A 12,601-nucleotide genomic window follows, 5' to 3' on the forward strand; every position below is an offset into this window, starting at 1 on the left:
ATTAACGGATCAATGAGTTTGTTGCTTAATTGGTTTAATTAGCAATCCAATCCAATCTTACGACCGATTCATTGAGTTAACCAATTCGACCATCGAACTAGACCAAGTTTTCTAACTATACCCGTGGAGTCATGTGAATTTATGCACTTGTATAAACGCATAACAACAGTAGAAGGAGAGAATAATGGAATTGAATGTTGTAGACATGGATTCTCGTTAGCAATGGACGGTTACGGATCAATGAGTTTGTTGCTTAATTGGTTTAATTAGCAATCCAATCCAATCTTACGACCGATTCATTGAGTTAACCAATTCGACCATCGAACCAGACCAAGTTTTCCAACTATACCCGTGGAGTCATGTGAATTTATGCACTTGTATAAACGCATAACAACAGTAGAAGGAGAGAATAATGGAATTGAATGTTGTAGACATGGATTCTCGTTAGCAATGGACGGTTTCGATGGGGCTGGAGGGTGATCGGAGTCGAAACTACTCAAAAACCAAAAGGAATTCTCATCTGCCTTTCTTAATACCAGCAGGTAGTTTCTTCTTAATCATAGCCCACTACCTACTCTTCACACGAGCTCCAGGGCCCTATCAGGGCTATGAAAGTTTTATGCGACGGGCTTTTGAGAACTGGGCGTGAACTATAAAGTGGTAATCAGGTTTATATTCCTGACGGTCCTTCAAGTTGAACCTGCTCATCTTGCAGAGGAAAACTAACCGACAATAAAAGATGAACGCCATGGTAGATGGTGCACTACACACCTTCAAGATTACAGAGGCGTTTTTCCTGCATCCAAAAAAAAAAAAAAAGGAGATTGCGGTGGTGTTTTAACGTTTGCAATTGGTATATGATCTATCTATGTCAAAGATTTCTTTGGTTCAACATAATTATTGTTAACAAGGAACCTCAAAAACTTGAAACCAGGTTCAGGATGTATACAAATTGCGAATGCAATTTTGTCTGCTAATAATAATGCAGCCCGCATGGTAACCTTTTAATTTTCGTCAATCATGTCAAGAAATTGGAGCCAGAATTCCTGCTTGCGGCCTCTTCTTTTTATGAATCATTTCCAACGGAAGCTGACGATCCACATGTATTGTCTTGTAGCTAGCCCATTTGATTAAATCGGTTGGCAGAAAAAAAAAAAAAAGAATTCTTTCTTTCCGAGGGCACAAATCAAAGGACAAGACAAGATGTGACATGCAATTGTTTAATGGTCATTATGTCAATCCCTCTACGACTGTACGGCTACTAGATTGGATTAGATGAGATTAGATTAGATTAGATCAGGAACCCCGGAAAAGAAGCCGTAAAGCAAGATGGAGATTGGAGATGCAGCTGCCAGTCCTCCAATTATTCTCTGTCCATCCATCCTGGCTGAAAGTCTGAAACCTCAATCTCACCAAAAGCAAATCTAAAGATGACCACCATCAGCATCCGCAGCATGATCCACATTTCTTTTTTTTTTTGTTTTTTTGCATCATGATCCACGCTAATAACTCGGAAGGAAGAAAAACTTGCCCACCGGCCGCGGCACCGCCCGGTAGTGGTGTACGGTGTCAAAGACAAAAGGAGGAAAATGCCGCAAGGAAGCAAGGGAGACTTGCCTAAACTCCAAATTTACGCCACGTGAGCAGGACGCTATCCGGTTCACGACTAAAATGGTCATTTCACTCAAGGAGAAAATTGGACCGCGTGATCCTATTCCTACTACGGTCAAGTAATCATCTCCTCTCTGACTGAAAAGCTTAAACCGAAAACCTTATCCGGTCCCTTTGATTTGCCTAAACTAAGCATAGGAAACTAATCTTGATCTTAGATTGTGCTCTCACTAATTTCAGCTTCCTAGAATTTCTCAATTAAGAACTAACACATGCAACCCCACAACTCTTCCTTTTCATCACCTCCACAAATTTCATCTCTCCTTCCCTCTCTCATCCTGTAACTCCGTATATTTATCTATTTATCTTCTTCTAATTCTCTTTTAGATAATAGTTATCTCAAAAAAGAAAAGATTGGATTTTTTTTTTCCAATTGAGTTGAGAAGGCCGAGTCAGCAAGATGACTCGGCGGTGTTCTCATTGCAGCAACAATGGCCATAACTCCCGGACGTGTCCCACGAGAGGTGGCGGCGGTGGAAGCGGCGGCTGTGCTGGTGGTGGGGTGAAGCTTTTTGGAGTCAGATTAACAGATGGGTCCATCATGAAGAAGAGTGCCAGCATGGGAAATCTATCCCATTACCATTCTTCCTCGTCCGCCGCCGCGTCGCCCAACCGCAGCTCGCCTTCCTCCGACCCCTTTCATGACCCGGTTCATTTGCCGGATGGGTATCTCTCCGATGATCCCAATGATGCATCTTGCTCTGCTAATCGTAGAGCTGAAAGAAAGAAAGGTTTTAATCTTTTAGTCATTTAATTTGATTATGATTGATTTTTATGTGGATTTAGGCTCTTGCTGATTCATGAAGTGAGATTTTAGTTTTACGTATTTTGTGCACGGTGCTAATTATCTTATCTTCGATGAGTTTTCTGTAAATTAGTACTCCTAGCTTTCGTCTCTCTCTCTTTTCTTTTTTGGAGTGGAGAAATTGATATAATGTGGCGCTGGTGGCCTTATTTTCTCATTACATTCCTTCTGGATGGGTGGCTATAGCTTGATCGGGAACTTTGACTTGGTCTAGTTGTGTTTTTTCCCCATGTCTACCCTTGCTAATTGCTAAGAATATTCACTTGATCTTTATTGGCTTCTGAGATTTCTTATGAGCCTGCAGATTCCTCCTTCCAGCTAGTGGCACTTACCCCTGTTTCTAACAAGCAAGCTAGTTTACTGTGCCAAAATTTAGCCTTTCGACTTACATCTCTTGAAAGTGCTGGGAGGGGTTCATAATTGTTTTCTTTTTCCTTCCCCAGAAGTAGTAAATAGCTAAATTAAACAAGGTCAAGCTAATTTAGTATAAAAATTTAAACTTTATGAGTCTCAGTTCTTTAATGCTATTGTTGCCCTGTTAGCTTGTACATCCCGAAGCTTACTGTGACCATAATGTGACTTGGGTTTGTGTTCTCTGGTGTAGCCTCTGCATATATTTATTCTCTTTTAAATGAGAGCTTGATGTGATACTACCACTAAGATGGTCACTGGGATATGTGGCTTTTCTTATATACAAGGCTATATTACCTGTCCTCTGCTTACTACCTGTCCTCTGCTTGCAAGGACAATGCTATCGTATTCACTGTTAGGAGCTTTGAAAACTATTACTCACTTTCCCTTTGCAGGTGTTCCATGGACTGAAGAAGAGCACAGGCTCTTCCTTCTCGGTCTTCAGAAGTTGGGCAAAGGTGATTGGCGCGGTATCTCCCGCAATTTTGTGACATCAAGGACTCCAACACAGGTGGCAAGCCATGCACAGAAGTATTTTATCCGGCAGAGCAATGCTAATCGGAGAAAGAGAAGATCCAGTCTCTTTGACATGGTTCCTGATATGGTAGGTCTTAATTTTGCTTAAAATCAACGATTCTCTTAGTTGCATCATTATTGAGTGGAAAATGCTATATGGATTTCTGGACGAGCAAATGCAGAGATGCAGCTCCTGTGAGCAAAATATGACACTTGTGTTGGGTCTAGGTCCCCTCTCATCCGTTAATCCATGCCTTATAAGGGGTTGATATGTCTTATTTCAAGAAGCTTCCTGACTTTTCTTGATGATGCAATCAGAATATTGAGCCATCCATTCTGCACATACCCACTGACTCGTTTCAATTGGCATCATCCTTTTTTGAAGGCCAAAAGACATCTTTTTATTTTTAAATGACCAAACTGATCTGTAACATGCATAATATGATTCTTGCTTGAATGTGTCTTTTTCATTGTGTAGCCAATTATTTTGTGGTTTATTAGTCTACAGATCCACTAGCTCCGCCGGAAGAACAATTTGTGCTCCCACCACAAGTTGTTGATAGCAGCAAGGAACAACTTGCAAGTCCGCATCCTCTAGCAATCGGAGATGATAATGAAAAGTCTTTGCCTTCTTTAGATCTTTCCCTAAAACAAGAGTATGAGCCCATGGAAGCTACCCTCAGTGAAGTAGTTGAAGAAACCGAAGAAAATGTTAAATCTCCACCCGAAATTCCTTCATTGTTCCCATCATTTTTTCCAGCATTTATACCTATTTCATACCCATTATGGCCGTCCAATATAGCCCCTCAAGAGGAAGGTAGAGGAGCAGAGGCATCTCATCATCAGATCCTCAAGCCAATTCCAGTTATTCCAAAGGAACCTGTCAATGTGGATGAACTTGTGGGCATGTCTCAGCTTAGCTTAGGTGGTACTAGTTCTGGCCTTGTAGAATCTTCCCGACTCTCTCTCAAATTGACAGGGGAGCCATCAAGGCAATCGGCATTTCATGCAAGCACACCAATCAAAGGATCGGGCATAACCAAGGATGAAAATAGTTCATTTCAAGCAGTATGAGATAAAGGGAGCTACTTGATTAACATCTTAGCAGATGCCTTACTCAAGCATCTGGAAGGAAGCAAGGCCTATTTTCCTTCATTTCTGTCCTCATAGCTTTTGTTGTATTCCTTATTTATCTAATTTTTTCAATGTAATATAGTGCAGGGCCCCTCCAGGTTTAGGTTATAGGTTAAGCTAGTGAAAATTCTGATTCTTTTTAACTGTAAATACCAGGATGTTTAGTACGTGGAGGATTTGGCAAATTGCCTGAAATAATTTGTCCTGCATTTCACTGTTCTTGAGAGGGGGGGGGGGGGGTGGGACTGCCTTTTTTTACGCCTTGAGTGCAATTTTGTTTATCAATGTTTAGGGTTCTTGAAAGGTTCTTATTGTAGGGAGATGCACCATAGTGCGAGGAGGTTCCATGTATCTTGATGCATGAGGCACCATCTTCAAGGGGAACCCACAATTAAAATGGTGCAAAGGGGGGAGTTTCGTAAGTCTCGATGACTCGCCCTACTTGTTCGGGGCCTGCAAACGAAGGAGACGCAGGCGCTGCTTTTAACAGTTCAAAAGTTAGCAAATTTACGCCTTTTAAAACTTAAACCGGAATATTAGTGAGGTTTCCCGCAGCGGGAATTTGTAGGCGTTCGTTCACTTGGTCAGGCAGCAGCCAAAACCAAGGCTCAACAGTAGGACAATAAAAGGCCAAATCACAGTTTTACTGTACGGGCCCCAGAATTGAAGATTACCTCGTATTCTAATTTCCTCTTATGCACATTATTCTTTCAATTTTAGTCGGCTTCTTCTACTCCAATTACATTCCTTTCGCAGTCCAAAGGGAATACAAACACTTCCTTCCCCTGCAATGTCCAGACGCTTCTAGCTGAGGCTGAAATCACAATCACTTTCACCATCCCCCGGGCAAAATGTAACATATTAAGGTTCAAAAGAGGAAAAAACAAAATAGTAATTCAACAATCTGGTCTTGGGCATGGTTTTAAGCAGAACTTCTGATTTCATTTCTTGTAACGCACAACATTTAGCAAACTACATTTATACCGTGATACAACATTACAGAACGCTTCCCTTCTAATCACCCTACTTGCATCTACCTGCCTGCTGTGACTGGCAGGAAGAAGTAAACAATAAACAATTGAAATAGGAAAACAAAAACATAAAAAGTGGTAAAATGTTAGGTGAAGAATGACAACAAAAATTTAGTGATCTACTCAAATCATGGATTATAGAACATTTCACTGGTTCAGCGATAGCATCTATAAGCGGGACTATACATACAGCTCTCAGCATATGCAACTAAATTTTCTGGCTGAGGCAGACGAGTAGCCAAACCTGTACAGCAACCAAGAGTCAAGCTATAGATCGCAGAAAATGCACTCAAGCTAAAACATATGGTCCCATGGCAGGAAATCTTACCTAGCTCATATGCTTTTGCAGCTACATCAGCAGCAATTTTGGCAGAAATTTTTCTAATATTAGAGAATGGGGGATAAATGAGACCGCTCTCAAGATTTTCTTCAGTGACCTGTGCAGCCAGAGCTTCAGCTGTTTCAAGAAGGCAGAAATACCAGAGATTTTGAGTAACAAATAATTTTTTTTTTAAAACAAGTAATGTTCAAACTAACAGGGATGCTGGATGATCCTATGACTATAACATCTGCATTTCAATATGGTTTTCATGCATGAACTTTAGCTATCGTCCGACTTTGGTCCTTGAGAGTGAGAGAATTGGTATCAAAATCTCGAAATGTGTAATAAAAAAACACACAAAGCATCTGAAAAAATTTAAAGAATTGGTATCAAAATGAACTTTAGACACTGTGGAAAGACAAGTACGCAAAAGTGCAGCATTTCCATCCCATTAAAACTCATGTTGCTCTCAGATTTAATTTAAGGTTCTCTCTTTTGGCTGACCCCAAGCTGGGAGAGAGACACCCGCATTAAAATTGAATACTTACAAACAAATGGCATGGTGGTTAAAATTATGACTAATAATTACATATGCAACAACTTACAGGCTGCCAGGAGCATATCATCATGGACACGGATGGCACCAGAAATTATCAGACCCAGACCAAGACCAGGGAAGATGTACGCATTATTTGCCTAAAAGATATGTATGTATTATAGTTTGTCCAAAAAGGCACATATCCTGAGGATAAGATTGTGTCAGATAGATTATTATGAGGATTAACACCTGGCCAGATGCATAGACCTTCCCATCATATTCAACTGGATCAAATGGGCTACCACTAGCAAAAATGGCACGACCCTGAAGTAGACATAGAACAAAGAAGAGATGTAACAGTGTCATGCAGTGATAGAGATGAAGATTCATCAAAAAGTCAGCATGGCAGAAGACTACATGAAACAAAGATGTATGATAACATCACCTCACTCCACATGTAGGCTTCTTCAGCAGTACACTCTGACTGTGAAGTTGGGTTGGAGAGGGCAAGTACAATGGGTTTCTGCATTAAGAACAATGTCAGTGTTTTGATCTATATAAAATGTTTTATGCAAACATAAACTGAACAAAATCCCAGCAAGGAAGGGAGGGAGGATGCATCACCTCATTGAAGGTTGCCATAGCTTCAACAACTTCTTTGGTAAATGTTCTTCCAGCTCCTGATGATCCAATCAACACGGTTGGCTTGATTGCCTGGCAAAAGAAGAAAGAAAGATAAAGATGACAAAAACACACAAGCTTAAAAACATGCACTCGACAGAGGACTTCTCAGACCTTGACAGCATCCACCAGGTTTGTAACAGGTTCATGCTCATGAGCCCAGGGTCTCTTAAAATGCTGAAGTCCTTCCATGCGAGACCGCGTAATTAAACCCTGCAGTGAAAATAATTTGAGTATTATGACAGAGTTCTATTTCTTCTTTCTTTTCCTTTTTTTTCTGGTAGGAAGATGGGTTAGGTGAAGGTTAAACACCTTTGAGTCCACCATCCAAATTTTCTTACGAGTTTCGTCTACTGGAGCTCCAGTCTGCAAAAGAAGGTTGAATTTTCACCTCTTGCTATGTACTTCTCAAGGAGCTTCTTCAAAAGAAACTAAGCACATACAGCACATAGAAGGCAACACATTCAATTAGTTTTCACCTGCTTTGACATCTCAAGAGCAATGAGCTCAGCAATACCAGTGCCAGCCTGCATTACCACAAGGATAGGAGCAAATGTTGTACCTTAAGACTAAAAGCAGAAAACAAGAACTTGTAGGAAATTTGGCCGGAAAACGGACAAAGTTGCATAAGTTATACATGCAGTCTCAAACCACTGGCAGACCAGAAGATTGAAACATTCAATTGATGGTATAAACACCATGCATTTTTTCTTTTTTTTTTTTTTTTTTTTTTGGAGACTGGAAACAAGAACTACCTCCCCTGCTCCAAGAAATAGGAAAGTATGCTCAGCTAAGGTCCCTCCAACTAACTTCAGTGCTGCAATAAGCCCAGCAAGGACCACAGATGCTGTCCCCTGAAAAATGTGTGAAATGTTTATATCAATTCTTGGGAGAGAACCAAGACCATGGTGGCTAAAGGCCCAACATTTAGTGGAACAGTAAATGACTTGTTGTACCTGAATATCATCATTGAAAACAAGGTGTGTAGGGCCATATTTTGCAAGAAGATCGAAAGCATTGTGATTTGCAAAATCTTCAAACTGCAAAATGCAGACAGACAGTGACAATTTGAGCACATTGACTTAATAGCTCCATATAATGGAATCTCAGAAATGTACATAACCTGAATGAGGACTTTCTCCCCATAGGTCTGCTTGACAGCAGACATAAATTCATCGATCAGCTCCGCATATTCCTGATGACGGCAAAACAATCTAACTTAATTAAGAGATGAATGACTAGGTAATATATCTCATGTCAAGCAGTTTGAAGGTCAAATTTCTAACCTTCCCTGTTGCTCGTCTTTGCCTGAGCCCAATGTAAAATTCATCATTCAGTAACTTCTCATTGTTTGTACCCACATCAATTGTTACAGGTAAACACTGTAAAAACAGTAAAAACCGTTAACTATATTTTGCCACTATTGTGCATAGCAAAAAGTGAAGCAGGTCATGTCATGAAACCATTCCACAGGAAAATCTATCATGATATTTTAATACAGCAATAAACAAAGTTTGCCATTATTGGTGGTACACGAATATATTTTTGCCCTTGGACGTTGTACCAATTGGAGGTTGGAGCATATGTCTTCTATTAAGCCACAAGTCCAAATGAAAAACAAGATTAAATCTCTAAGCATAGAACAATTTCCAGTGGTTAACTAATGCTCTTAGGTATGATTAAAAAAAGGGCCCATAAAATAACACACCAACAGCAAAGAAAAGGTGTTTAACGACCATAGTTAAAACCTTTATTTGCAGCATGATAGCTATTCAAGGAAAGCAGTGCTGCTAAAGTTTCTTTACCAGCCAATTGAAACAAATGAACAAAGTAAAGGTCTTGCATATACTTACAGCTGAAGGACGAATACCACCAAGAGCTGTGTACAGAGAGAGCTTCCCTACAGGTATGCCCATTCCCTGGTAACAAGCAAAGATGGATAAGAAAAAGATCATATGCTAATTAATAGAAGCCCATATCTGCATGCCTACTAAGGTATGACCAAATGCGAAGAATTCTTCCTTGAAAACCCTCTTCCTGCCGTGATAACATCAAAGAAGTAAAAGACATGGAAACCAAAAGGTGATGACGTGCCTGGCAACCCAGGTCTCCAAGCCCCAAAATGCGTTCACCATCTGTGACAACAATAACTTGAATCTTCTGCTGGGGCCAATTTTTCAGCACCTCAAGAATTTTTCCTCTGACAAATGTTAAACAGCCAAGTCTTAAAATGTGAGAAAAAGAACTCCAGGTAAAACTGCTGTCAAATGCAAAACACAAAACATACTTTTCCTTCAAACTGATAAAGAGACCCTGTGGCTGTCTGAAGATGCTCCCGTATTTCTGGCAAGCCTCGCCCACAGTTGGAGTGTAAACAACTGGAAGCAGCTCCTCAACATGGTCAATGAGAAGCTTGTAGAACAACCTTTCATTCCTTTCCTGTGTAAACCAGGAGAAAACAAATCCAAATATTAAGTATTCAGACTATTTAAGGCCACATAAATATTAGATGAATTGGTTTTGTAATATTCTCAGACTTCACTGTATAGTATCACGTGCTTATTTATTAAGTCAAACTATACATATTTTACACTGACACTGTGTTATGCTTAAGATTTATTCCGAGTGTAGACGCTATCAAACTATCTGCAAAATGATAAAACTCAAAGCAGAGAAAAATTACAGACTAAATTGGTTTAGAAAACACTTCTAAAAATGCAGATAACAACTTAATTGTTCAACAACCTGAAGATCCATCATGGCCATATATCGCTGCAGGGGTACTTGATACTGACGAATATTTGCCATCATTTTTTTCACCTGTTCGGTAGAATGATAGAAGAGAAAGATTGAGTTAGCAGCAGCAAAATGAGTGAATTAGACAGACAAATTGAAAAGTAAAAGATTACAAAACCTGAAGTTCTTGGCTGACAACCACAGGTGGAAGAAGACCACGCAAGTAATGTGCATCCTTCTCCTTCTCAGTAAATGCAAGCCCCTTATTATAGTGTGGATCACGCAACAATGGATATCCACTGCAGCACGAAATTAAAATACAAGAATCATGTTTCAGAACATGCCCGAAAAACATCCGTCATGTACCAGAATATTAGAAGATTTAGAGACCAGAGCATGAAACTTAAGAGCTGACAAATTCACAAAATAAACAGAAGAACAAAAACCTTTGGAGTCTATTACTCAAAATACACACTGTTAATTGAAAGGGTAAAACAGAGTGAACTTGCACCGTATTTTCAATTAACTTGAAATTAGCTAAAGAGTTCCAACTAGATTTAGATTAAACTTCAAAAGAAATAAAAAAATCTAATATTTTGGCCCAATTGAACAGTTAAAATGAAAACAACATGATTAAAAAGCGCGCGCGCATGCACACGCATAAAGATTGCATCTTTATTAACAACCACACCTACAAGCAGTGAGATTTTCACTAATAAACTAAAGACATTTCTAATTCCCTTGCAAACAAAAAGTAACGATCATAACATTGGAATCATCGAAAAATCATTAAAAGCTGTTATAACAAGTGATCTCTCACCTAGCAACAGAGACAGTCCAAGGCGTAATGGACTGATCCTCGGTGGCAGTATCCTCACCGTACACGTCACCAATACCGCCAGTAACCTTTGATTTGGAGTCCTTGTCAGCCGGTGGTGCAGGTGAAGCATCTCTAATCTCCTTCAGACTAGTCTCCACCAAAACGCTCACGTTTCGATCCCCTGCTCTCCCATTTGAGCTGACCGACGCCACCACCACCATAGGAGGTGCAACTCTTCTGTGTTGCTGCACGACGCCTCTGGACACCCCATAAAGCGAATTATCCTGTAAAACAAAATCAATTAGCATAATCAACAAACTAAATCAAAATCAAGCGTGTTAGCTTTGCTTCTTTTTCCCCAAAACAGGGGATACCCATTGGCGCAAAAGTTCGAATCTTTAATTTGGAAGATTTGCTCAGATACAAAAATCAAAATGGGATTGGTTTGAAACTTTTTTTTTTCTTTTTCTTGTAACATCTTTATTTGGTGAAGTAAGCTAGCTTGGATCAAAAAATTAGAAGGCAAAGTTGGGAAAATTAAGAAGTGGGATAGCTTTAAAATGTGCAAACATAAGTGGGTTTACGGCGAATTACCAGAAAACTAGTGCCATTTAAGGATAACATGGTGAATGAAATGGAGGAAAAGAAAGACGGTGAGGAGAAAGAGAGATTGGGAAAGAAAAGAAAAGAAGGGAGAAGTGTCTGTTGTAGCTTGAGCTGATTATATATATGTATCTGCTCCAACTACCTCCCCCTCTACGCCTCCTTCTCTCTCTTTCCCTCTTCCTAATTGTCCTCCTCTTGAGTAGAGAGAGTATGGTTTTGATCTGATCAGCGGCTTTATACAGGCGGCAACATCCAAGCAAAAATGTCAAAAGACTTTCCTCTCTTTCCTCGTCGTTGCTCACGTGTTTCGGTTCCAAACATTACCCTCCGACATTTTCCTACGCAATACCGTTTGTCCGCTGTTTGCTTACTTTCTTCTTCTCTTTTCTGTTTTTAGGGGTTTACTTTTTTTTTTTTAAGGGGTTTACGTTTGAGGAAATTCTCAAATAGTACTGAGGGTGTTAGGATTATAAGTTATTTGATATATTTTTACTGTAGCACTTTTTGTAATGTGATGTATGTGAGATAATAAAGTAATTGGGAAAATAAAAAAGTGTATTAAAAATTGTAATGGTGATGCAAGCAAATATATTTGGAGAAATAACTTACAATCCAAACACACTCAGTATTTGAGATATTTTTACTGTAGCACTTTTTGTAATGTGATGTATGTGAGATAAACAAATAATTGGAAAAATAAAAAGGTGTATTAAAAATTGTAATGGTGATGTAAGCAAATATATTTGGAGAAATAACTTACAATCCAAACACACTCAGTATTTTCCAGAAATAGTTCTATAGTAAGAGTTGTGAAATCCACTGAAGGGATCTTTTAGGGAAATAATGCATTTACTAAATAAGTTTTTCACCCTTTAAATAGAAATTTTAAAAATATACTTTTTTGAGAATTAATTTAAGAAAGTTTCATTTTTAAAAAGGGTTAATTACATTTACCTCCCTTGAGGTTTGACCATATTACCAATCAATCCCTGTAATTTGTCCAAATAACGGTCTCACCCTTTGAATGATCAAACATTTAACAAAAACCCTCTTAATGCCGAAAATGCCCTTTTTGAGGCCATATTGCATTAAAAAAAGAACATATTTTTATTTATTAACCTTCAAGTAATTCAAAATAATAGAAAAAAAATTTTTACTTATTATTTTATAAAAATCATATATTTGCTTCCATAAATAGTTTTGAATCAATAATTATTTTAAATCTTAAAAATGAAAATTAAAAATTAGATAAATTGAAAGAAAAATAAAAAAGAATCAACTATTTTAAATTCTCAAGTATGGTTCGAATTTGTGGTTCAAGGCATGTTTT

General features: G+C 38.8%; 2 protein-coding genes across 2 annotated transcripts; one reads left to right on the plus strand and one right to left on the minus strand.

The window, feature by feature from the left end:
- Positions 1–1,836: 1,836 nt before the first annotated feature.
- On the plus strand, positions 1,837–4,746 carry LOC113742388 (transcription factor MYBS3). Its single transcript, XM_027270228.2, has 3 exons — positions 1,837–2,402; positions 3,283–3,491; positions 3,905–4,746. The coding sequence occupies exons 1-3, from the start codon at positions 2,072–2,074 to the stop codon at positions 4,475–4,477; spliced, it is 1,113 nt and encodes a 370-aa protein (XP_027126029.1). The 5' UTR covers positions 1,837–2,071; the 3' UTR covers positions 4,478–4,746.
- Positions 4,747–5,454: 708 nt separating this feature from the next.
- LOC113742387 (NADP-dependent malic enzyme, chloroplastic) lies at positions 5,455–11,472 on the minus strand. Its single transcript, XM_027270227.2, has 20 exons — positions 11,260–11,472; positions 10,666–10,949; positions 10,024–10,144; positions 9,855–9,929; positions 9,397–9,548; positions 9,204–9,309; positions 8,963–9,028; positions 8,396–8,491; positions 8,233–8,304; positions 8,066–8,149; positions 7,865–7,963; positions 7,589–7,636; positions 7,422–7,475; positions 7,224–7,322; positions 7,053–7,142; positions 6,874–6,951; positions 6,678–6,752; positions 6,496–6,586; positions 5,897–6,025; positions 5,455–5,812 (listed from the first exon to the last, which is right to left on the minus strand). Exons 1-20 carry the CDS (start codon positions 11,287–11,289, stop codon positions 5,724–5,726), a joined length of 1,938 nt encoding a protein of 645 aa, XP_027126028.1. The 5' UTR covers positions 11,290–11,472; the 3' UTR covers positions 5,455–5,723.
- Between the last annotated feature and the right edge of the window lie 1,129 nt (positions 11,473–12,601).

The sequence above is a fragment of the Coffea arabica genome, chromosome 4c (assembly GCF_036785885.1).
Source record: "Coffea arabica cultivar ET-39 chromosome 4c, Coffea Arabica ET-39 HiFi, whole genome shotgun sequence".
In the NCBI taxonomy this organism is placed as follows: domain Eukaryota; kingdom Viridiplantae; phylum Streptophyta; class Magnoliopsida; order Gentianales; family Rubiaceae; genus Coffea; species Coffea arabica.

Bases quoted from the DNA above. Each gene is read 5' to 3' on its own strand.
- LOC113742388 (XM_027270228.2), top strand. From the start codon at position 2,072: ATGACTCGGCGGTGTTCTCATTGCAGCAACAATGGCCATAACTCCCGG. The intron at 2,403-3,282 runs GTTTTAATCTTT...TTCCCTTTGCAG, and splicing joins TAGAGCTGAAAGAAAGAAAG to GTGTTCCATGGACTGAAGAA. The intron at 3,492-3,904 runs GTAGGTCTTAAT...GTGGTTTATTAG, and splicing joins TTGACATGGTTCCTGATATG to TCTACAGATCCACTAGCTCC.
- LOC113742387 (XM_027270227.2), bottom strand. From the start codon at position 11,289: ATGTTATCCTTAAATGGCACTAGTTTTCTG. The intron at 9,549-9,854 runs GTTGTTGAACAA...TGGTTTACACAG, and splicing joins TGGCCATGATGGATCTTCAG to GAAAGGAATGAAAGGTTGTT. The intron at 9,310-9,396 runs GTATGTTTTGTG...AACATTTGTCAG, and splicing joins TTTATCAGTTTGAAGGAAAA to AGGAAAAATTCTTGAGGTGC.